General features: G+C 43.0%; 1 protein-coding gene across 1 annotated transcript in view; it reads right to left on the bottom strand.

Moving 5' to 3' along the window:
• Positions 1–299: 299 nt before the first annotated feature.
• The window catches only part of asmt2 (acetylserotonin O-methyltransferase 2), an 87,009-nt gene continuing 61,449 nt past the window's right edge, over positions 300–25,859 (bottom strand). The window contains exons 6-9 of the mRNA XM_014211603.2: positions 24,944–25,062; positions 24,214–24,351; positions 23,997–24,119; positions 300–951 (exon numbers count right to left, since the gene is read on the bottom strand). Of these exons, the coding sequence (XP_014067078.2) occupies positions 740–951; positions 23,997–24,119; positions 24,214–24,351; positions 24,944–25,062 (592 nt within the window). The 3' untranslated portion in view covers positions 300–739. The remainder of the gene's footprint in view (positions 952–23,996; positions 24,120–24,213; positions 24,352–24,943; positions 25,063–25,859) is intronic.

Below are 25,859 nucleotides of genomic sequence, written 5' to 3'. Positions count from 1 at the left end.
CCCCACAAGTGTCACCGGTTTAAAAAATCAATGGAAGTATGGAGGTAGTTTTGTGCCTACACAAAAAAAGGGGTTAGATATGGGTCCCAAAAAATATATTTTTTAACTTGCAAAAACACCTTCTCTTCTCCCTGGACATTGAACAGCAACCTACTTCAATAATAGTTCTTCAGGAATCGATGCACAGATATGACACTAGATAGAGCAGGAGAGCTGTTAAGAGAGTAACAGCAGAGACTGCCAGACCTCTGGTACCAGTGTACTCACTGTTTCCTGTAGAAACATAACTGTACGATGGGTTGTTGGTGAGGAAACTCCTTTAATAGGAAATTACTAACAGGTATAATATTACCAAGTTTAAAATGTGAGTTTACAGTTATGCCCACATTTTTCCTCGTCTTTGAAGTGAGAATAACATCACTATGCCATAACATCTCAGATAATATACAGACTATATGCACGGAAAAACAAAATATTTGCATTTGAGGGAGAAGACATGACCCTGAAAAAATAGTAAAAACAATAACACTGTGATGTCATCTTAGCAAGCCAAAAACACTGTGATGTCATCTTAGCTAGCCAATAACAGAGTCACCAGGAGACTATCGGGTCCGCTGCATCTGAAGGGTGAGGTTCATGCAGACAGACTGCTAACAAGGAGGCTTCACACAAGATAGATACTTCCTAAGATATCCGGTCTGAAACATAGAGATTTCATGGTCTAAACAGCCTGACAGGTTCATTTGATGGCCAGGATGGCATCGTAGGACTTCCCTGTCCGACAGACCTGGACGTTGTGGAAGCCAGCGAAGGAGAGCATGTTAGAGTACTGAGAGGGAGGATGCTCCTTCCCCTCCGTCTGGACCAACATGTTGAGGGAGAAGATCTGAGCCATGACCGGACCTCGACGGTTCTCAAACAGTAGAGCCTCCACTAACAGAACCCCACCACCTAGAGAGAGAGAGAGAGAGAGAGAGAGAGAGAGAGAGAGAGAGAGAGAGAGAGAGAGAGAGAGAGAGAGAGAGAGAGAGAGAGAGAGAGAGAGAGAGAGAGAGAGAGAGAGAGAGAGAGAGAGAGAGAGAGAGAGAGAGAGAGAGAGAGAGAGAGAGAGAGAGAGAGAGAGAGAGAGAGAGAGAGAGAGAGAGAGAGAGAGAGAGAGAGAGAGAGAGAGAGAGAGAGAGAGAGAGAGAGAGAGAGAGAGAGAGAGAGAGAGAGAGAGAGAGAGAGAACCTTCAGCCCTGAATGGAGGTTGCTGTGTTTACATACAGACCTTTTTGTTTAACATTGCTACCTGCTGTGCATTTTTTTTTTGATTGTTGTGCACTCTGTCAACAACTTGTGGTGCCTCCCCCATCTCATGCACAATTGGGAGCCTACTGATATCTGATGTGAATCTGAGGTCTGATGTGAATCTCTGCTTTGTCCCCATTAGTAAATTAAGTAATTTTTGTAGGTGGATCCTTAATTGCAGTTAATTATTGGATGTTTACTTCAGGTTCTTTGAATGCTCAAATTGACTTGTATAACGAAACTAATCTACCCTCCGCCCCATCACCTAGAGTGGCCTTGGAGGCTCTAAAGGTCTTCCTGAGGGGCCACATAACCCAACATGCCTCACACAAAAAGGAGAGAGCTGCCAAACAAATGGAATGTATGAAGCAGATACAAATCAAATCAAACTTTATCAAATTAAACTTTATTTGTCACATGTGCCGAATACAACATGTGTAGACCTTACTGTGAAATGCTTACTTACAAGCCCTTAACCAACAGTGCAGTTCAAGAGAGTTAAGAAAATATTTACCAAATAAACTAAAATGACAATAACGAGGGTATATACACTGGTACCGCTACCGAGTCAATGTGTGGGGATACAGGTTAGTGGAGGTCATTTGTATATGTAGGTAGGGGTGAAGTGACTATACATAGATAATAAACAGTGTAGCAGCAGTGTAAAAAACGAATGGGGGTGGGGGGATGTCAATGTAAATAGTCCGGTGGCCATTTGATTAATTGTTCAGCAGTCTTATGGCTTAGGGGTAGAAGCTGTTAACCTGTTGGGGCTAGGGGGCAGTATTTGCACGGCTGGATAAAAAAATGTACCCGATTTAATCTGGTTACTAATCCTACCCAGTAACTAGAATATGCATATACTTATTATATATGGATAGAAAACACCCTAAAGTTTCTAAAACTGTTTGAATGGTGTCTGTGAGTATAACAGAACTCATTTGGCAGGCAAAACCCTGAGACATTTTCTGACAGGAAGTGGATACCTGATGTGTTGTATTACCTTTAAACCTATGCCATTGAAAAACACAGGGGCTGAGGAATATTTTGGCACTTCCTATTGCTTCCACTAGATGTCACCAGCCTTTACAAAGTGTTTTGAGTCTTCTGGAGGGAGATCTGACCGAACAAGAGCCATGGAACGATGATGGCCCATTAGACACCTGGCGCGCGAGTTCATGTTGGGTACCCTCGTTCCAATACGTTATAAAAGAGAATGCATTCGTCCACCTTGAATATTATTCATGTTCTGGTTAAAAAAGGCCCTAATGATTTATGCTATACAACGTTTGACATGTTTGAACGAACGTAAATATATTTTTTCCCCTCGTTCATGAAGTGAAGTCCGGCGGGCTTAGATCATGTGCTAACAAGACGGAGATTTTTGGACATAAATGATGAGCTTTTTTGAACAAAACTACATTCGTTATGGACCTGTGATACCTGGAAGTGACATCTGATGAAGAGAATCAAAGGTAATGGATTATTTACATAGTATTTTCGATTTTAGATCTCCCCAACATGACGGCTAGTCTGTATCGCAACGCGTATTTTTCTGGGCGCAGTGCTCAGATTATTGCAAAGTGTGATTTCCCAGTAAGGTTATTTTTAAATCTGGCAAGTTGATTGCGTTCAAGAGATGTAAATCTATAATTCTTTAAATGACAATATAATATTTTACCAATGTTTTCTAATTTTAATTATTTAATTTGTGGTGCTGACTTGAATGCCGGTTATTGGAGGAAACGATTTCCTGAACATCAACACCACAGTAAAACGCTGTTTTTGGATATAAATATGAACTTGATAGAACTAAAAATGCATGCATTGTCTAACACAATGTCCTAGGAGTGTCATCTGTTGGAGATTGTAAAAGGTTAGTGCATCATTTTAGCTGATTTATGGTTTTGGTGACGCCTGTCTTTGAATTGGCACAACATTACACACAACTCTTGTAAATGTACTGTCCTAACATACTCTAAATTTATGCTTTCGCCGTAAAACCTTTTTGAAATCGTAAAACGTGGTTAGATTAAGGAGATGTTTATCTTTCAAAGGGTGTAAAATAGTTGTATGTTAGAAAAATGTGTATTTTGACATTTATTTGGATTCAAATTTGCCGCTCTTGAAATGCACCTGTTGTTGATGGAGTGCACCACGGGTGGGACGCTTGCATCCCACCTAGCCCATAGAGGTTAAGGAGCCTTTTGGCCTTACAGTCAGACGATGATCAGCTCCTTTGTCTTGAACACATTAAGGGAGAGGTTGTTGTCCTGGCACCACACTGCCAGTTCTCTGACCTCCTCCCTATAGGCTGTCTCATCGTTGTCGGTGATCAGGCCTATTGTGTCATCAGCAAACTTAATGATGGTGTTGGAGTCGTGTTTGGCCATGCAGTCGTGGGTGAACAGGGAGTAGAAAAGGGGACTAAGCACACACCCCTGAGGGGCCCCAGTATTGAAGATCAGCGTGGCAGACGTGTTGTTGCCTACCTTTTCCACCTGGGGGCGGCCTGTCAGGAAGTCCAGGATCCAGTTGCAGAGGGAGGTGTTTTTTTCCAGGGTCTTTAGCTTAGTGATGAGCTTTGTGGGCACTATGGTGTTGAATACGGAGCTGTAGTCAATGAACAGCATTCTCACATCGGTGTTCCTTTTGTCCAGGTGGGAAAGGGCAGTGTGGAGTGTGATTGAGATTGTGTCATCTGTGGATCTGTATGCAAATTGGGTACCCGCGAAGATGCTGTTGATGTGAGACATTACATTTACGTCATTTAGCAGACGCTCTTATCCAGAGCGACTTACAAATTGGTGCATTCACCTTATGATATCCAGTGGAACAAGCACTTTACAATAGTACATCTATATATTTGTTTGGGGGGGGGGGGGTTAGAAGGATTACTTTATCCTATCCCAGGTATTCCTTAAAGAGGTGGGGTTTCAGGTGTCTCCGGAAGGTGGTGATTGACTCCGCTGTCCTGGCGTCGTGAGGGAGCTTGTTCCATCATTGGGGCGCCAGAGCAGCGAACAGTTTTGACTGGGCTGAGTGGGAACTGTGCTTCCGCAGAGGTAGGGAGGCGAGCAGGCCAGAGGTGGATGAATGCAGTGCCCTTCTTTGGGTGTAGGGACTGGTCAGAGCCTGAAGGTACAGAGGTGCCGTTCCCCTCACAGCTCCGTAGGCAAGCACCATGGTCTTGTAGCAGATGCGAGCTTCAACTGGAAGCCAGTGGAGTGTGCGGAGGAGCGGGGTGACGTGAGAGAACTTGGGAAGGTTGAACACCAGACGGGCTGCGGCGTTCTGGATGAGTTGTAGGGGTTTAACCACTAACTTTCAAATGACCACCGCCCTCAAACGCTGAGAGAAGCCAACATATCACTTATTCTCAAAAAGGGAAAATGCCCAGAGTCTTGTTCCTCGTACAGACCCATTTCCCTTCTGAATGTGGATAGAAAATTGCTTTCTAAAATTCTAGCCACAAGATTAGACGACTCACTGCCATTAATTGTGAAAGGAGACCAAACTGGCTTCATTAAGGGCCGTAAGTCATGTAACAATGTCAGACGGCTTCTTAATGTAATTCAAGCCTACCAACGAAGTGCAATGGATGGTCTTGTGCTCTCCCTAGATGCTGAGAAAGCATTTCATCGTGTGGAGTGGTCTTACCTATTCTTTGCTCTGACTAAATTTGGTCTAGGGGACAACTTTATAAAATGGGTGAAAGTTTTATATGATGATCCTCAGGCTGCTGTCCTTACTAATAGGCTACGGTCAAATAGCTTCGCTATACATAGAGGTACCAGACAGGGCTGTCCTTTGTCCCCTCTCCTATTTGCACTCGCTATGGAACCACTGGCCGAGGCCATCAGAGTAACGCCTGCTATACAAGGGCTGCTCATTGGTGATGTTCACAATAAAATAAGCTTGTACGCTGATGATGTCCTGATATTTATCTCTAGTCCCGAGACTTCAATTACATCTCTTGTTAATATTATAGAATTATTCAGCAAATTCTTAGGCTACAAGATTAACTTAACTAAATCAGAGGCTATGCCACTTGGTAAGCTTCATTCTGTACCTAATACTTCTCCCCCCTTTCCTTTTAAATGCTCTCCCTCAGGTTTTACGTATCTGGGTATATTTGTAACTTCTAAATTACAGCAAATGTAAAAAACCAATTTTGTTCCCTTGTTTGATACAATAAGACAGGATCTGGAGCGCTGGAACGCTCTTCCGATTTCATGGTTGGGTAGAATATCCCTCTTGAAAATTAACATTTTACCTAAACTACTTTACCCAATCCAAATGATCCCAGTATTACTATCCAATAAGGTAATAAAGGATGTAAATGGATGGTTAACTTCCTTTATATGGAGTAAACGCAAGCGAAGACTTAAGATGGCAATATTGCAGCTGCCAAGTTCTATGGGTGGCTTGGATCTGCCCAATATCAGGTTCTATAAATGGTGTCTCAAATGTAAAACTGATACAGGCACCCTAACACATTGTTTATGGTCATGTACCTAACAACAAAGATACTGGTCTGGTGTTCTGCAAGAAATGTAAAAGATCCTAGGGGTCACATAAAAATAGATATGGATGAGCGATGGCCGAATGGCATAGGCAGGATGCAGTAGATGGTATAGAGTACAGCATATACATATGAGATGAGTAGTGTAACGTATGTAAACATTATATAAAGTGGCATAGTTTGAAGTGACTAGTGATACATTTATTAAATCCAATTTTTAATTATTAAAGTGGCTAGAGATTGAGTCAGTATGTTGGCAGCAGCCACTCAATGTTAGTGATGCCTGTTTAACAGTATGATGGCCTTCAGATAAAAGCTGCTTTTCAGTCTCTCGGTCCCAGCTTTGATGCACCTGTACTAACCTCACCTTCTGGATGATAGCGGGGTGAACAGGCAGTGGCTCGGGTGGTTGTTGTCCTTGATGATTTTTTTGGCATTCCTGTGACATCAGCTGGTGTAGGTGTCCTGAAGGGCAGGTAGTTTTCCCCTGGTGATGCGTTGAGCAGACCGGACCACACACTGGAGAGCTCTGCGGTTGCGGGGGCAGTGCAGTTGCCGTACCAGGCGGTGATACAGCCAACAGGATGCTCTCAATTGTGCATCTGTAAACGTTTGAGGGTTTTAGGTGCCAAGACACATTTATTCAGCCTCCTGAGGTTGAAGAAGCTTTCCACCTTCTCCACTGCGGTCCAGTAGATGTGGATAGGGGGGTGCTCCCTTTCCTCGTTCCTGAAGTCCACGATCAACTCCTTTTTTTGTTGACGTTGGGTGAGAGGTTATTTTCCTGTTACCACACTCCCAGGGCCCTCACCTCCTCCCTGTAGGCTGTCTCATCATTGTTGTTAATCAGGCCTACCACTGTTGTCGTCTGCCAACTTGATGATTGAGTTGGAGACATGAGTGGCCTCGCAGTCATGGGTGGAGTACAGGACGGGGCTGAGCACGCATCCTTGTTGGGCCCCTGTGTTGAGGATCAACGAAGTGGTGTTTTTTCCTACCTTCGCCACATGGGGGCGACCCTTCAGGAAGTCCAGGACCCAGTTGCACAGGGCTGGGTTCAGAACCAGGGCCTAAAGCTTAATGAAGAGCATGGAGGGTACTATGGGGTTGAATGCTGAGCTATAGTCAATGAACAGCATTCTTACAAGTATTCCCTGTAGCTCAGTTGGTAGAGCATGGTGTTTGCAACGCCATGGTTGTGGGTTCGATTCCCACGGGGGGCCAGTACAAAAAAAAAAAAAAATGTATGAAATGTAAGTCGCTCTGGATAAGAGCATCTGCTAAATGACTAAAATGTAAATGTATTCCTCTTGTCCAGATGGAATAGGGCGTTGTGCAGTGCGATTCCGAGTGCATCTTCTGTGGATCTATTGGGGCGGTATGCAAACTGAAGTGAGTCTAGGGTGTCAGGTAGGGTAGAGGTGATATGATCCTTAACTAGCTTCTCAAAGCTCTTCATGATGACAGAAGTGAGTGCTACGGGCGATAGTCATTTAGTTTAGTTACCTTTGCTTTCTTGGGTACAGGAACAATGGTGGACATCTTGAAGCAAGTGGGGACAGCAGACTGGAATAGGGAGAGATTGAATATGTCCGTAAACACTCCAGCCAGCTGGTCTGCACATGCTCTGAGAACGCGGCTAGGGATGCCGTCTGGGCCAGCAGCCTTGCGAGGACGCTTAAATGTCTTACTCATGTCGGCCACGGAGAAGGAGAGCCCACAGTCCTTGATAGCGGGCCGCGTCGGTGGCACTGTGTTATCCTCAAAGTGTGCGAAGAAGGTGTATAGCTTGTCCGGAAGCAAGAAGTCAGTATCTGCAATGTGGCTGGTTTTCCCTTTGTAGTCTGTGATTGTCTGTAGACCCTGCCACATACACCTTGTGTCTGAGCTGTTCAATTGCAACTCCACTTTGTCTCTATACTGACGCTTTACCTGTTTGATTGCCTTACGGAGGGAATAACTACATTGTTTGTATTCGGCCATATTCCCAGTCACCTTGCCATGGTTAAATGCAATGTTTCGCGCTTTCAGTGTTGCGCAAATACTGCCATCTATCCATGGTTTCTGGTTTGGGTAGGTTTTAATAGTCACAGTGGGTACAACATCTACTATACACTTCCTGATAAATAAATAAACTCAGTCACCACATCAGTGTTTTCATCAATATTATTCTCAGAGGCAACACGGAACATATCCCAGTCCGTGTGATCAAAACAATCTTGAAGCGCGGATTCCGATTGGCCAGACCAGTGTTGAATAGTCCGTAGCATGGGTACTTCCTGTTTGAGTTTCTGCCTATAGAAAGGGAGGAGCAAAATAGAGTCATGATCAGATTTGCCGAAAGGAGGGCAGGGGAGGGCGTTGTAGGCATCCCAGAAGTTGGAGTGGTTCAGTGTTTTAGCAGCGCGAGTACTATAGTCAATGTGTTGATAGAACTTCGGCAGAGGACATTAACCTGGTCCTAGGAAGGTCTTGATGGATGTCTTCTGACTTGGGTGGGAAATATAAACATATTCAATATTTTTTTAAGCGATTCCAGTGCCCGATTTTGGGGACTGTCAGCTTAACCTCTATGGGCTAGGTGGGACGCTAGCGTACCACCCGTGGTGCACTCCATTAACAGCAGGTGCATTTCAAGAGCGGCAAATTTGAATCCAAATAAATGTCAAAATTCAAATTTTTCAAACATACAACTATTTTACAATCTTTGAAAGATAAACATCTCCTTAATCTAACCACGTTTTACGATTTCAAAAAGGTTTTACGGCGAAAGCATAAATTTAGAGTATGTTAGGACAGTACATTTACAAGAGTTGTGTGTAATGTTTTGTCAATTCAAAGACAGGGTAACCAAAACCATAAAACCAGCTAAAATGATGCACTAACCTTTTACAATCTCCATCAGATGACACTCCTAGGACATTATGTTAGACAATGCATGCATTTTTAGTTCTATCAAGTTCATATTTATATCCAAAAACAGCGTTTTACTATGGCATTGATGTTGAGGAAATCGTTTCCCTCCAATAACCGGCAGTCAAGTCAGCGTCACAAATTAAATAATTAAAATTAGAAAACATTGGTAAGATATTATATTGTCATTTAAAGAATTATAGATTTACATCTCTTGAACGCAATCAACTTGCCAGATTTAAAAATAACCTTACTGGGAAATCACACTTTGCAATAATCTGAGCACTGCGCCCAGAAAAATACGCGTTGCGATACAGACTAGACGTCATGTTGGGGAGATCTAAAATCGAAAATACTATGTAAATAATCCATTACCTTTGATTCTCTTCATCAGATGTCACTTCCAGGTATCACAGGTCCATAACGAATGTAGTTTTGTTCAAAAAAGCTCATCATTTATGTCCAAAAATCTCCGTCTTGTTAGCACATGATCTAAGCCAGCCGGACTTCTCGTCATGAACGAGGGGAAAAAATATATTTCCGTTCGTTCAAACATGTCAAACGTTGTATAGCATAAATCATTAGGGCCTTTTTAACCAGAACATGAATAATATTCAAGGTGGACGAATGCATACTCTTTTATAACGTATTGGAACGAGGGTACCCAACATGAACTCGCGCGCCAGGTGTCTAATGGGACATCATCGTTCCATGGCTCTTGTTCGGTCAGATCTCCCTCCAGAAGACTCAAAACACTTTGTAAAGGCTGGTGACATCTAGTGGAAGCAATAGGAAGTGCCAAAATATTCCTCAGCCCCTGTGTTTTTCAATGGGATAGGTTTAAAGGTAATACAACACATCAGGTATCCACTTCCTGTCAGAAAATGTCTCAGGGTTTTGCCTGCCAAATGAGTTCTGTTATACTCACAGACACCATTCAAACAGTTTTAGAAACTTTAGAGTGTTTTCTATCCATATATAATAAGTATATGCATATTCTAGTTACTGGGTAGGATTAGTAACCAGATTAAATCGGGTACATTTTTTTTATCCAGACGTGCAAATGCTGCCCCCTAGCCCTAACAGGTTAAGAGGTTTCCGAGTAAAAACCGAGACCGGGAGGGGGACAAGGGGTCCAAGACGGAGTCAAGACCAGAAAAATGCGAGTCCAATCCAGAACCATGATTGTAATTTTGTCAAATCACCACCATAAGAGTTGAAAATGTCCAGTATTTCTGTGTTCATCTTTCAGATCAAAATCTGGATTCTGTAGACATTCAGAATAGTGAAAGAATGCATGCTGGGGGAAAATAGAGCCCTCTACAAATGAGTACTAACCCAAACACAGTGGGGAACAATGGGCCTTCTACGCCTTCAGAGAAGGGCTAAGGATTTAAAATCGCATGTGCCGAATACAACCTTACCATGAAATCCTCATTACAAGCCCTTAACAAACAATGCAGTTTTAAGAAAAATAATAGTAAATAAAATATTTACTAAATAAACTAAAGTAAAAAAAAGTTACAATAAACTATCATTATGGAGGCTATAAACATGGGGTACCGGTACCGAGTCAATGTGCAGGGGTATAAGTTAGTAATGAGGCTATATACAAGGAGCACCGGTACAGAGTCAATGTGTGGGGGTACAGGTTAGTAATGAGGCTATATACATGGGGTACCGGTACAGAGTCAATGTGTGAGGGTACAGGTTAGTAATGAGGCTATATACATGGGGTACCGGTACAGAGTCAATTTGCGGGGGTACAGGTTAGTAATGAGGCTATATACATGGAGTACCGGTACAGAGTCAATGTGTGGGGGTACAGGTTAGTTGAGGTAATTGAGGTAATATGTACATGTAGGTAGGGGTTATGGCTTTTATGGTGACCATATTACTGCCACACCTTCATGACGGCAGTCAAATTCCACGTGACCATTTAAATTAAATTAAATACCATTTTATTTGTTACATACACATGTTTAGCAGATGTTATTGTGGGTGTGGTGAAATGCTTGTGTTTCTAGCTCCAACAGTGCAGTAATATCTAACAATTCAAAACAATACACAAAATACACACAACCTCAATTAAAATAATGGAATTAAGGAATATATAAATATTAGGAAGAGCAATGTCGGAGTGGCATAAATTAAAATTCAGTAGAATAGAATACAGTATATACATACGAGATGAGTAAAGCAAAAACACCAGTCTCAACATCAACCGTGAAGAGGCGACTCAGGGATGCTGGCCTTCTAGGCAGAGTTCCTCTGTCCAGTGTCTGTGTTCTTTTGCCCATCTTAATCTTTTCTTTTTATTGGCCAGTCTGAGATATGGATTTTTCTTTGCAACTCTGCCTAGAAGGCAGCATCCCGGAGTCGCCTCTTCACTGTTGACGTTGAGACTGGTGTTTTGCGGGTACTATTTAATGAAGCTGCCAGTTGAGGACTTGTGAGGTTGTGAGCTGCCAGTTGTGAGCTGCCAGTTGAGGACTTCTGTTTCTCAAACTAGACACTCTAATGTACTTGTCCTCTTGCTTAGTTGTGCACCGGGGCCTCCCACTCCTCTTTCTATTCTGGTTAGAGCCAGTTTGCACTGTTCTGTGAATGGAGTAGTACACAGCGTTGTATCAGATCTTCAGTTTCTTGGAAATTTCTCACATGGAATAGCCTTCATTTCTCAGAACAAGAATAGACTGACGAGTTTCAGAAGAAAGTTGTTTGTTTCTGGCCATTTTGAGCCTGTAATTGAGCCCACAAATGCTGATGCTCCAGATACTCATCTAGTCTAAAGAAGGCCAATTGTATTGCTTCTTTAATCAGAACAACAGTTTTCAGCTGTGCTAACATAATTGCAAAAGGGTTTTCTAATGATCAATTAGCCTTTTAAAATGATAATCTTGGATTAGCTAACACAACGTGCCATTGGAACACAGGAGTGATAGTTGCTGATAATGGGCCTTTGTACGCCTATGTAAATATTCCACACAAATCTGCCGTTTCCAGCTACAATAGTCAATTACAACATCAACAATGTCTACACTGTATTTCTGATCAATTTGATGTTATTTTAATGGACGAAAAAAAATGCTTTTCTTTCTAAAACAAGGACATTTCTAAGTGACCCCAAACTTTTGAACGGTAGTGTTTATGGGGCAGCAGCCTCTAAGGTGCAGGGTTACGTAAGCAGGTGGAAGCCGCCTAGTGATGGCTATTTAACAGTGTGATGGCCTTGAGATTGAAGCTGTCTCTCGGTCCCAGCTTTAAAACAGCAGAGGGAGCACTCCCCTATCCACAACGACGGGACAGCAGTGGAGAAGGTGGAAAGTTTTAAGTTCCTCGGCGTACACATCGCTGACAAACTGAAATGGTCCACCCACACAGACAGTGTGGTGAAGAGGCTGAAGAAATTTGGCTTGTCAACTAAAACCCTCTCAAACTTTTACAGATGCACAATTGAGAGCATCCTGTTGGACTGTACCACCGCCTGGTACGGCAACTGCGCCGCCCACAACAGCAAGGCTCTCCAGAGGGTGGTGCGGTGTGCCCAACGCATCACCGGGGACAAACTACCTGCCCTCCAGGACACCTACAGGACCCGATGTCACAGGAAGGCCAAAAAGATCATCAACCACCTGAGCCACGGGCTGTTCACCCCGCTACCATCCAGAAGGAGAGGTCAGTACAGGTGAATAAAAGCTGGGTTTACTCAACACTTCATCTTAGAGGCTGCTGCCCAGTAAACATAGATATGGAATCACTGGCCAATTTAATAATGTTTACATACTGCTTTACTCATCTCACATGTATATACTGTATTCTAATCTACTGTATTTTAGTCAATGCCCCTCCGACATTGCTCGTCCTAATATATATATATTTCTTAATTCCATTCTTTTACTTTTAGATTTGTGTGTATTGTTGTGAATTGTTAGATACTACTGCACTGTTGGAGCTAGGTACACAAGCATTTCGCTACACCCACAATAACATCTGCTAAATATGTGTATGTGACCAATATAACTTGATTGATAACACTGCTGTAACTTTTCTGTGATGGCTAGGGGTAGACTGCCCTGCCATTCAGACTGTGCCAGAGATTATTCTGATCCATTATGGCAACACATCTATCTAACATAGACTTTCAGATGCACAACTTGTTGTCTGAGTCTCTCGAGGTCGAGGCTGTGGTTGAATGGCCTCGTCAGGTTCAGGCACTTGTCTAGGCAGTGTGTCAGGCTCTGCCTGGTCAGTGTCTCTGTCATTTATAGTCCATTGTCCTGACTGTGGTTGTATCCACAGTTTCACAAAAGAAACATGTCGCATGGCCCCCTTGCTATTCCTTTCCAGGACAACAGAGTTCCCCTTCCTGTCCACAACGATGTATGCTAAATATGTGTATGTGACCAATAAAATGTGATTTGATCAACATAGAGCTGATGTATTTCAACAAATGCCTGTTCAGGGAGTCTAATGTGTTGTTCTTTTTTTCAAACAATAATGCTGGACCGCATACATATTGTTCCTGGAGTAGACTACATGGGGAGCTAGCTTGTGTTGTCAAGCCCTCTCTTTATGGACAATATGCTGGATAAAGAAGTGGATGACTCCAAAGTGGAATAGAATACAACTTTATTGTCCATGGGTCAGAAGGGAAAGGTATCTTACATTTTAGTCATTTAGCAGACGCTCTTATCCAGAGCGACTTACACTAGTGAATGCATACATTTCATACATTTTTTGTTTTCCGTACTGGTCCCCCGTGGGAATCGAACCCACAACCCTGGCGTTGCACACATCATGCTCTACCAACTGAGCCACACGGGATCTTCTCCTTTCTCAACCCAAGTTGACACAGAGTCAGCAGCAGTGCAGCGTCCGTTGATGGAGAGCCATTATGGGGGTTAAGGGCACAACACCAGGAGATTGTACAATGGTACTGTTGGCATTGTTAGCAGAAAACAGGATCCCCCCATCATAGCGAATGGAAAAATGTCAATCTTCACGGTCAATCTTCATGTAAATAAACAAATATTTTGTAGACAATCATAGTACCAATAATTGCTTCTAATACACCAGATGTATGTCCTTGAGCTGATTACTTTAAAATCTCACACAGAATACAATTTATAAGGATAATTTAGTTGCTAATGGCAGCCTGCAGTACCTAGGGCGGCCTTCAAATTGAGTTACTCAATAGAGGGGGCAGCACTGAGCTATCCTGCAACTTTACTTCCTGGAGTAGCTCAAACTGCGCATGTTATGTCTCCATGAGACGCCATCTTAACTGACTGAGTCTTCACATAGGAATGAATGGTGTCATGTGATCAATGGCTTTTTCTATTCATATATCATGTAATTGATGGGATCAGAGACCAACAGCCTTCCAGCAGCCAGTTCAGTTCCATTCCCATTTTTGTGCTGCATGGCCCTGGGCTTGAACCAGCAACCTTCTAGCTGCTGGTCTGCCTATCCAACCTTTGTTTCTTAATCCTGGTCCTGGGGACCCAAATGGGTGCACATTTTTCCCTAGCACTCAACTTATAATCAACTTTAATAATCACATTTACAAGCTTTGATGCTTGAATCAGGTGGGTAGTATTAACCTGTTGGGTCTAGGGGGCAGCATTTGCACATCTGGATAAAAAAAAATTACCCGATTTAATCTGGTTACTAATCCTACCCAGTAACTAGAATATGCATATACTTATTATATATGGATAGAAAACACTCTAAAGTTTCTAAAACTGTTTGAATGGTGTCTGTGAGTATAACAGAACTCATTTGGCAGGCAAAACCCTGAGACATTTTCTGACAGGAAGTGGATACCTGATGTGTTGTATTGACTTTAAACCTATCCCATTGAAAAACACAGGGGCTTAGGAATATTTTGGCACTTCCTATTGCTTCCACTAGATGTCACCAGCCTTTACAAAGTGTTTTGAGTCTTCTGGAGGGAGATCTGACCGAACAAGAGCCATGGAACGATGATGTCCCATTAGACACCTGGCGCGCGAGTTCATGTTGGGTACCCTCGTTCCAATACGTTATAAAAGAGTATGCATTCGTCCACCTTGAATATTATTCATGTTCTGGTTAAAAAAGGCCCTAATGATTTATGCTATACAACGTTTGACATGTTTGAACGAACGGAAATATATTTTTTCCCCTCGTTCATGACGAGAAGTCCGGCTGGCTTACATCATGTGCTAACGAGACGGAGATTTTTGGACATAAATGATGAGCTTTTTTGAACAAAACTACATTCGTTATGGACCTGTGATACCTGGAAGTGACATCTGATGAAGAGAATCAAAGGTAATGGATTATTTACATAGTATTTTCGATTTTAGATCTCCCCAACATGACGTCTAGTCTGTATCGCAAGCGCGTATTTTTCTGGGCGCAGTGCTCAGATTATTGCAAAGTGTGATTTCCCAGTAAGGTTATTTTTAAATCTGGCAAGTTGATTGAGTTCAAGAGATGTAAATCTATAATTCTTTAAATGACAATATAATATTTTACCAATGTTTTCTAATTTTAATTATTTAATTTGTGACGCTGACTTGACTGCCGGTTATTGGAGGGAAACGATTTCCTCAACATCAATGCCATAGTAAAACGCTGTTTTTGGATATAAATATGAACTTGATAGAACTAAAAATGCATGCATTGTCTAACATAATGTCCTAGGAGTGTCATCTGATGGAGATTGTAAAAGGTTAGTGCATCATTTTAGCTGGTTTTATGGTTTTGGTGACCCTGTCTTTGACTTGACAAAACATTACACACAACTCTTGTAAATGTACTGTCCTAACATACTCTAAATTTATGCTTTCGCCGTAAAACCTTTTTGAAATCGTAAAACGTGGTTAGATTAAGGAGATGTTTATCTTTCAAATGGTGTAAAATAGTTGTATTTTTGAAAAATTTGAATTTTGACATTTATTTGGATTCAAATTTGCCGCTCTTGAAATGCACCTGCTGTTGATGGAGTGCACCACGGGTGGCACGCTAGCGTCCCACCTAGCCCCAAGAGGTTAAGGGAAAAAACTAAATGTGCCCCCCTTGGGGTCCGCAGGACCAGGATTGAGAAACACTGCATGTCCAGGGCTAGGCTACTGTTGCCCCGTGGAGCAGTGAGTGAGTGTGGTACTACGACTACAATGGTTCAAGCCCCGGACCTTACAAAAATGGGAATGGAACTGAACTGGCAACTGGAAGGCTCCCTTGTACCATTTCCTGCCATTGTGCCTGTGAGCAAGGCACTCAACCCCTCACAATTTCTCTCCACCCAGGGGTGCTGCGGTGGTTTTAGGCAAAGGCAAAGGCAGAAGATACATTTCCACATTCTCTCCATGTTCTTGTCACAAGATGACAGTTTGTACATCTCTACACCCACACCTGTTGTCTCTACTGCCTTTACACCAACACCTGTTGTCTCTACTGCCTCTACACATCTCTACACATCTCTACGCCCACACCGCTGTTGTCTCTACTGCCTCTACACATCTCTACACCCACACCGCTGTTGTCTCTACTGTCTCTAAACTAGAGGGCGACCGATTATGATTTTTCAACGCCGATACCGATACTGATTATTGGAGGACAAAAAAAAGCAGATACCGATTAATCGGCCAATTTTTTTTACAGGTATTTGTAATAATGACAATTACAACAATACTGAATGAACACTTATTTTAACTTCAATAAAATCAATTTAGTCTCAAATAAATAATGAAAGATGTTCAATTTGGTTTAAATAATGCAAAAACAAAGTGTTGGAGAAGAAAGTAAAAGTGCAATATGTACCATGTAAGAAAGCTAATGTTTAAGTTCCTTGCTCAGAACATATGAAAGTTGGTGGTTCCTTTTAATTAACATGAGTCTTCAATATTCCCAGGTAAGAAGTTTTAGGTTGTAGTTATTATAGGAATTATAGGACTATTTCTCTCTATACGATTTGTATTTCATATACCTTTGACTATTGGATGTTCTTATAGGCACTTTAGTATTGCCAGTGTAACAGTATAGCTTCCGTCCCTCTCCTACCTGGGCTCAAACCAGGAACACATTGACAACAGCCACCCTTGAAGCAGCGTTACCCATGCAGAGCAAGGGGAACAACTACTCCAAGTCTCAGAGCGAGTGACGTTTGAAACGCTATTAGCGCGCACCCGCTAACTAGCTAGCCATTTCACATCTGTTACACCAGCCTAATCTTGGGAGTTGATAGGCTTGAAGTCATAAACAGCGCAATGCTTGAAGCACAGCGAAGAGCTGCTGGCAAAACGCACGAAAGTGGTGTTTGAATGAATGCTTACGAGCCTGCTGCTGCCTACCACCGCTCAGTCAGACTGCTCTATCAAATCATAGACTTAATTACAACATAATAACACACAGAAATACGAGCCTTTGGTCATTAATATGGTCGAATCCGGAAACTCTCATCTCGAAAACAAAACGTTTTTCCTTTCAGTGAAATACGGAACCATTCCGTATTTTATCTAACGGGTGGCATCCCTAAGTCTAAATATTCCTGTTTCATTGCACAACCTTCAATGTTATGTCATAATTACGTACACTGCTCTTGATAGTATCACTGATATTTAATAAGCTTACGTATCGGCCTAACGGCCTTCGTCAGAGCTTTTGTGAATTTTCTGAAAACAGCACCTCTATGTAGACCTAGCCCCACCCACATCCGTTCCACGCATGGAAAGGGGTAGGAGGCAAAGGAAAAATAAATAAGTGCTACCAAACATAACAATATGTATTTCACGAATACTACAAAAGTGTATAAATAAGACGCATTGAATACGTCCATAAAACCACAATGAGGACATATCAAGTTTTCATTAATCATTGGGTACATCATACGAAAAACAGAGAATTAGTGAACATAAAAGTTCAATCAGGAGAAACGACAGGGATTATCCAGTCGCAGTACATTTTAATGACCTAAAACATGCCATTTCTACCTTTAGATGTTGTGTTATAGAGAAAGTTACGATATCAGACAGGGGAGGTGATATTAATAATACTCTGAGTAAAAGAGAATGTTTTTGGATTTTCACCCTCCAGACATTATTTCCTAAAGGTCTTAATGATGAAATGCCTATGTATGTTATGTTGTGAATTTGAAATATGTCCCTATTTAAGATTACTCTGATGTCTCTACACATCTCTACAACCACACCTGTTGTCTCTACACCACTGAGAATTGCTTGTATTGTAGTACACTGCCATTACTGTATGTATGTCTACTATTTAATTGTGCTATGTAAACTATCCTGTATCTTCAGAATAAAACAAGGTTGAGGTTATTACTAAGCCTTTGAGTTTTTGACATTGTGAAATACTAGTGTCTCATATTACTATGTCTACTTTGAGTATTATTGTTAAAGATTGTGATATTGTGAAAGACTAATCTAATATTCTCACATGAACAACAAATGAGAAAGTTGAAATGATACACCCCGCCTTTGAACTTGAGATGAGTTAAATGGAATAGTACATGACATTTGGACTCACATGTAGTCTGATATGAAATGAACTCCTGCGGAATTAAGTATTTCTTGCAGTACAATGATATACACCAAATGTACATTTTGTCTCGGGAAAAGGAGTGAAGCATTACAGTATTTATTTTCAGCATCTCTTGAGCAAATGCGAATGGACTGTCTTTTTCAGTGATTGACACTGTTAGATAAAAGCTGTGAGTATTTCAACCATATGCTCAAAAACATATATTTTCCTGCACCCCCTGTGAAAAAGTTGTTCCACACTATAAATGATTGCGTTGACAGAGATGATCACCTCGCTTCGAGTCCTTAGGAAACTACCCAGTATTTTGTTTTTCTATGTATTATTTCTTACATTGTAACCCCAGGATATCTTAAGTCTTATTACATACAGCCGGGAAGAACTATTGGATATAAGAGCGATGTCAATTTACCAACATTGCGACCAGGAATACGACTTTCCCAAAGCGGATCCTCTGTTGGACCACCACCCAGACAATGGATCTAATCCCAGTAGCCAAACCAAGACAATGGCGCCGCAGAAGGGGCAGATGGAGCGGCCTCCTGGTCAGGCTCCGTAGATGTGCACATTGCCCACCGCTCCCTAACATACTACTCGCCAATGTCCAGTCTCTTGACAACAAGGTAGATGAAATTCGAGCAAGGGTTGCCTTCCAGAGACACATCAGAGATTGTAACATTCTCTGTTTCACTGAAACATAGCTCTCTTGGGATATGTTGTCGGAATCGGTTCAGCCACCGGGCTTCTCCATGCATCGTGCTGACAGGGATAAACACCTCTCTGGGAAGAGGGAGGGCGGGGGTGTACGCTTCATGATTAACGATTCATGGTGTAATCATAACAACAGACAGGAACTCAAGTCCTTATGCTCACCCGGCCTCGAATTCCTCACAATCAAATGCCGGCCATATTACCTTCCAACAGAATTCTCGTAATTTATCGTCACAGCTGTGTACATTCCCCCTCAAGCAGACACCAAGATGGCCCTAAAGGAACTTCACTGGACTCTATGTAAACAGGAAACCATATATCCTGAGGCTGCATTTATTGTAGCCGGCGATTTTTAACCTGTTGGGGATAGGGGGCAGTATTTTCACGGCCGGATAAAAAACTTACCCGATTTAAACTGGTTACTACTCTTGCCCAGAAAAGGGAATATGCATATAATTAGTAGATTTGGATAGAAAACACTCTAAAGTTTCTAAAACTGTTTGAATGGTGTCTGTGAGTATAACAGAACTCATATGGCAGGCAAGAACCTGAGAAGATTCCATGCAGGAAGTGCCCTGTCTGACAATTTGTAGTCCTTCTGTTGCATCTCTATCGAAATTACAGCATCTGTGCTGTTATGTGACACTTTCTAAGGCTTCCATAGGCTCTCTAAAGTGTTCAGAAAGCGGAATGACGTGTCTCCTGTCTCTGGGCAAAGTACAGCAGCAGAGTTTGTAAGTGGCCTGTCTGGGGACAGTGAGACTGAGATGCGCATTCACGAGACTTCTCAATTTTTTTCTTTCACTCTTTGAATGAATACAACGTTGTCCGGTTGGAATATTATCGCTATTTTAAGAGAAAAATAGCATAAACATTTATTTTAAACAGCGTTTGACATGCTTCGAAGTACGGTAATGGAATATTTTGACATTTTTTGTCACGAAATGCGCTCGCGCGCTACCCTTTGGATAGTGACCTGAACGCACAAACAAAACTGAGGTATTTGGATATAACTATGGATTATTTGGAACCAAAACAACATTTGTTGTTGAACTAGAAGTCCTGGGAGTGCATTCTGACGAAGAACAGCAAAGGTAATCCAATTTTTCTAATAGTAATTCTGAGTTTAGGTTGGCCCAAACTCAAATTAGCTAGCCTGTGATGGCCGAGTTATGTACTCAGAATATTGCACAATGTGCTTTCGCCGAAAAGCTATTTTAAAATCTGACATAGCGTTTGCATAAAGGAGTTCTGTATCTATAATTCTTAAAATAATTGTTATGTATTTTGTCAACGTTTATCATGAGTAATTTAGTAAATTCACCGGAAGTTTTCGGCTAGTTCTGAACATCACATGCTAATGTAAAAAGCTGTTTTTTGATATAAATATGAACTTGATTGAACAAAACATGCATGTATTGTATAACATAATGTCCTAGGAGTGTCATCTGATGAAGATCATCAAAGGTTAGTGCTGCATTTAGCTGTGGTTTTGGTTTTTGTGACATATATGCTTGCTTTGAAAATGGCTGTGTGATTATTTTTGGCTGGGTACTCTCCTGACATAATCTAATGTTTTGCTTTCGCTGTAAAGCCTTTTTGAAATCGGACAACGTGGTTGGATTAACGAGAGTCTTATCTTTCAAATGGTGTAAAATAGTCATATGTTTGAGAAATTGAAGTTATAGCATTTTTGAGGTATTTGTATTTCGCGCCACGCGATTCCACTGGCTGTTGAATAGAGTGGGACGCTAACGTCCCACTGGCCCAGAGAGGTTAACAAAGCAAATTTGAGAACAAGGCTACCTAAATTCTAACAGCATATTGATTGCACTACGCGCGGGGGTAATACACTAGACCACTGCTACTCTAACTTCCGCGATGCATACAAAGCCCTCCCCCACACTCCTTGCTCCTATCGTCTTATAGGCAGAAACTCAAACAGGATGTACCAGTGACTAGAACCATTCAACGCTGGTCTGACCAATTGGAATCCACGCTTCAAGATTGTTTTGATCACACGGACTGGGATATGTTCAGGTCAGCCTCAGAGAATAACATTGACCTATACGCTGACTCGGTGAGTGAATTTATAAGGAAGTGCATTGGAGATGTTGGTCCCACTGTGACTATTAAAACCTACCCTAACCAGAAACCGTGGATGGATGGCGGCATTCGCGCAAAACTGAATGCGTGAACCACCGCATTTAACCATGGAAAGAGGTCTGAGAATATGGCTGAATATAAACAGTGTAGTTATTCCCTCTGCAAGGCAATCAAACAAGCAAAATGCCGGTACAGGGTCAAAGTGGAGGCGCAATTCAACGGCTCAGACATGAGACGCATGTTGCAGGGCCTACAGGAAATCATACACTACAAAAAGAGAACCAACCACATCACGGACACCTTCCTTGCCCGCTTTGAGGATAATACAGTGCCACCGTCGCAGCCGGCTAACAAGAACTGGGCCCCCCCTCTCTCCTTCTCGTCACCAACGTGAGTAAAACATTTAAACGTGTTAACCCTCGCAAGGCTGCTGGCCCAGACGGCATACCTAGCTGCGACATCAGAGCATGCGCAGACCAGCTGGCTGGTGTGTTTACGGGCATATCCAATCGCTCCCTATCCCAGTCTGCTGTCCCCACATGCTTCAAGATGGCCACCATTGTTCCTGTACACAAGAAGGCAAAGATAGCTGAACTAAATGACTCACTTCTGTCATCATTAAGTGCATTGAGAGACTAGTCAAGGATCATATCACCTCCACCTTACCGGCCACCCTAGACCCACTTCAGTTTCCATCCTGCCCTAACAGGTCCACAGACGATACAATACTTGTAAGAATGCTGTTCATTAACTACAGCTCAGCATTCAACACCATAGTACCCTCCAAGCTCATCATCAAGCTGGAGGCCCTGGGCCTCAACCCCGCCCTGTGAAATTGGGTCCTGGACTTTCTGACGGGCCGCCCCCAGGTGGTGAGGGTAGGAAACAACATCTCCACCCCGCTGACCCTCAACACTGGGGCCCCACAAGGGTGCCTTCTCAGCCCTCTCCTGTACTCCCTGTTCACCCACGACTGCGTGGCCATGCACGCCTCCGACTCAATCATCAAGTTTGCAGACAACACAACAGAAGGGGGCTTGATTACCAACAACGACGAGTCAGACTACAGGGGGGAGGTGAGGGCACTCGGAGTGTGGGGTCAGGAAAACAACCTCTCACTCAATGTCACCAAAACAAAGGAGATGATTGTGGACTTCAGGAAACAGCAGAGGGAGCACCACCCTATCCACATCGATGGGACAGTAGTGGAGAAGGTGGAAAGTATTAAGTTCCTTGGCGTATACATCAATGACTAACTGAAATGGTCCACCCACACAGACCTCAGGAGGCTGAAGAAATTTGGCTTGTCACCCAAAACCCTGACTAACTTCTAGAGATCCACAATCGAGAGCATCCTGTCGGGCTGTATCACAGTCTGGTACAGCAACTGCTCCGCCGACAACCGTAAGGCTCTCCAGAGGGTGGTGCGGTCTGCACAACACATCACCAGGGGCAAACTACCTGCCCTCCATGACACCTATAGCACCCGATGTCACAGGAAGGCCAAAAAGATCATCAAGGACAACAACCACTCGAACCACTGCCTGTTCACAGCACTATCATCCAGAAGGCGAGGTCAGTACAGGTGCATCAAAGCTGGGACCGAGAGACTGAAAAACAGCTTATATCTCAAGGCCATCAGACTGTTAAATAGCAATCACTACCTCAGAGAGGCTGCTGCCAACATGGAGACCCAATCACTGGCCACTTTAATAAATGGATCACTAGTCACTTTAAACAATGCCACTTTAAATAATGCCACTTTAATAACGTTTACATATCTTACATTACTCATTTCATATGTATATACTGTATTTTATACCATCTACTGCATCTGGCCTATGCCTCTCGGCCATCGCTCATCCATATATTTATATGTGCATATTCTCATTCACCCCTTTAGATGTATGTATTAGGTAGTTGTTGGGGAATTGTTGTGAGATATTACTGCGCTGTCGGAACCAGAAGCACAAGCATTTCGCTACACTCGCATTAAAATCTGCTAACCATGTGTATGTGACCAATACAATTTGATCTGAATATGATTTGATTTGAACATGGAACTCACCTGGTTGACATTATGGAACACTTACCTGGTTGACATTATGGAACACTCACCTGGTTGACAACATGGAACACTCACCTGGTTGACAACATGGAACACTCACCTGGTTGACAACATGGAACACTCACCTGGTTGACATTATGGAACACTCACCTGGTTGACAACATGGAACACTCACCTGGTTGACAACATAGAACACTCACCTGGTTGACATTATGGACCACTCACCTGGTTGACGTTATGGAACACTCACCTGCTTGACATTATGGAACACTCACCTGGTTGGCATTACGGAACACTCACCTGGTTGACAACATGGAACACTCACCTGGTTGACATTACGGAACACTCACCTGGTTGACAACATAGAACACTCACCTGGTTGACGTTATGGAACACTCACCTGGTTGACATTATGGAACACTCACCTGGTTGACATTATGGAACACTCACCTGGTTGGCATTACGGAACACTCACCTGGTTGACATTATGGAACACTCACCTGGTTGACATTATGGAACACTCACCTGGTTGGCATTATGGAACACTCACCTGGTTGACAACATGGAACACTCACCTGGTTGGCATTATGGAACACTCACCTGGTTGGCATTATGGACCACTCACCTGGTTGGCATTATGGACCACTCACCTGGTTGACATTATTTACATTTCAGTCATTTAGCAGACGCTCTTATCCAGAGCGACTTACAGTGGTGAATGCATACATTTCATACCTTTTTTTTTTTTCCTGTGCTGGCCCCCCGTGGGAATCAAACCCACAACCCTGGTGTTGCAAACACCATGCTCTACCAACTGAGCTACAGGGAAACACTCACCTGGTTGGCAACATGCATGGATCTTCTTCAGCAGCTGAACACATTTCTCTTCCTTCCAGTCATGGAGGATTCTGGCCAAGATGTACAGATCAGCTGGAGGGATGTCTCCGTCAAAGAAGTCTCCTACAAAACAACATTCCTTTATACAGACTGATCATCTGAGGTGTAAAGTTTAGATGGTTGAGGTGTTGAGGTTAGGATGGTTAACGATGCTCACCCTCCTGAAACACGATGGTGTCGTCCTGTTCAGAGAAGTGCTGTCTGGCTGTCTGGATGACAGTAGGAAGGTCCAGCACCGTGACGGAGGAGGAGGGGTAGGCCTTGGACAGCTCCCTGGCCAGAGCACCCGAACAACCTGCAACAGGCCAACACCACCACACAATATCACCACCACACAATATCACCACCACACATTATCACCACCACACAATATCACCACCACACAATATCACCACCACACAATATCACCACCACACATTATCACCACCACACATTATCACCACTACACATTATCACCACCACACAATATCACCACCACACAATATCACCACCACACATTATCACCACCACACATTATCACCACCACACATTATCACCACCACAACGCAATATCAGTATGACAACTGAATATCACCATGACAACTAACAGGCAAAAAATATTACTATCATTATGTTTTGTTGTGAGTGCTGCTGCATAAGGCTTCATATAGATTATCATAACCTTGCTTATAAATGGAAAACAATCAATTGACCTACCACCGAGGGTCAGGGTAAAGTTCAGGGTTAGGGTTAGGGTCAGGGTTAGGGTTAGGTTCAGGGTTTGGTTTAGGGTCAGGGTTAGGGTCAGGGTCAGGGTTAGGGCCAGGGTTAGGGTCAGGGTTTGGGTTAGGGTCAGCGTTAGGGTTAGGGTCAGGGTTAGGTTCAGGGTTTGGTTTAGGGTCACCTACCTCCAAGGTCCACCATGGCCTTAAAGCAGGAGAGGTTGAAGGCTGTGACGATGTCGTGTCCATCCAGGATCCATGTTGAGTTCATCAGACCCATAAACTTCAGCATCTCCTCCTCTGACCTGAAACAGCAGACAGCTGCCTTCATAAAACCCCAGAAGGTACTGATGGACTGCAAGAACATCCTCTTTACAAGGGGTTTGAGCTGCTCCCCTCAGGGTGACGTTACAGGGTACCGGGGGACAAAAGAAATAGGGCCAAACGATCCTTTGTCCCAGCAGCAGTAAGGCTCCTGAATGTTTAAACCAGCAGGAGGACCAGTGTTCTAGCCTACAGCTAACATTGTAGTTAAACCCCCAGGAGGACCAGTGGGCCTACAGCTAACATTGTAGTTAAACCCCCAGGAGGACCAGTGGGCCTACAGCTAACATTGTAGTTAAACCCCCAGGAGGACCAGTGGGACTACAGCTAACATTGTAGTTAAACCCCCAGGAGGACCAGTGTTCTAGCCTACAGCTAACATTGTAGTTAAACCCCCAGGAGGACCAGTGGGCCTACAGCTAACATTGTAGTTAAACCCCCAGGAGGACCAGTGGGCCTACAGCTAACATTGTAGTTAAACCACCAGGAGGACCAGTGTTCTAGCCTACAGCTAACATTGTAGTTAAACCCCCAAGAGGACCAGTGTTCTAGCCTACAGCTAACATTGTAGTTAAACCCCCAGGAGGACCAGTGTTCTAGCCTACAGCTAACATTGTAGTTAAACCACCAGGAGGACCAGTGTTCTGGACTACAGCTAACATTGTAGTTAAACCACCAGGAGGACCAGTGTTCTAGCCTACAGCTAACATTGTAGTTAAACCAGCAGGAGGACCAGTGTTCTGGACTACAGCTAACATTGTAGTTAAACCACCAGGAG

This window comes from Salmo salar, chromosome ssa09 (genome assembly GCF_905237065.1).
Source record: "Salmo salar chromosome ssa09, Ssal_v3.1, whole genome shotgun sequence".
NCBI classification, from domain to species: domain Eukaryota; kingdom Metazoa; phylum Chordata; class Actinopteri; order Salmoniformes; family Salmonidae; genus Salmo; species Salmo salar.
Note: the sequence above shows the minus strand (reverse complement) of the source record. Positions and strands in the feature narration are given on the sequence as shown.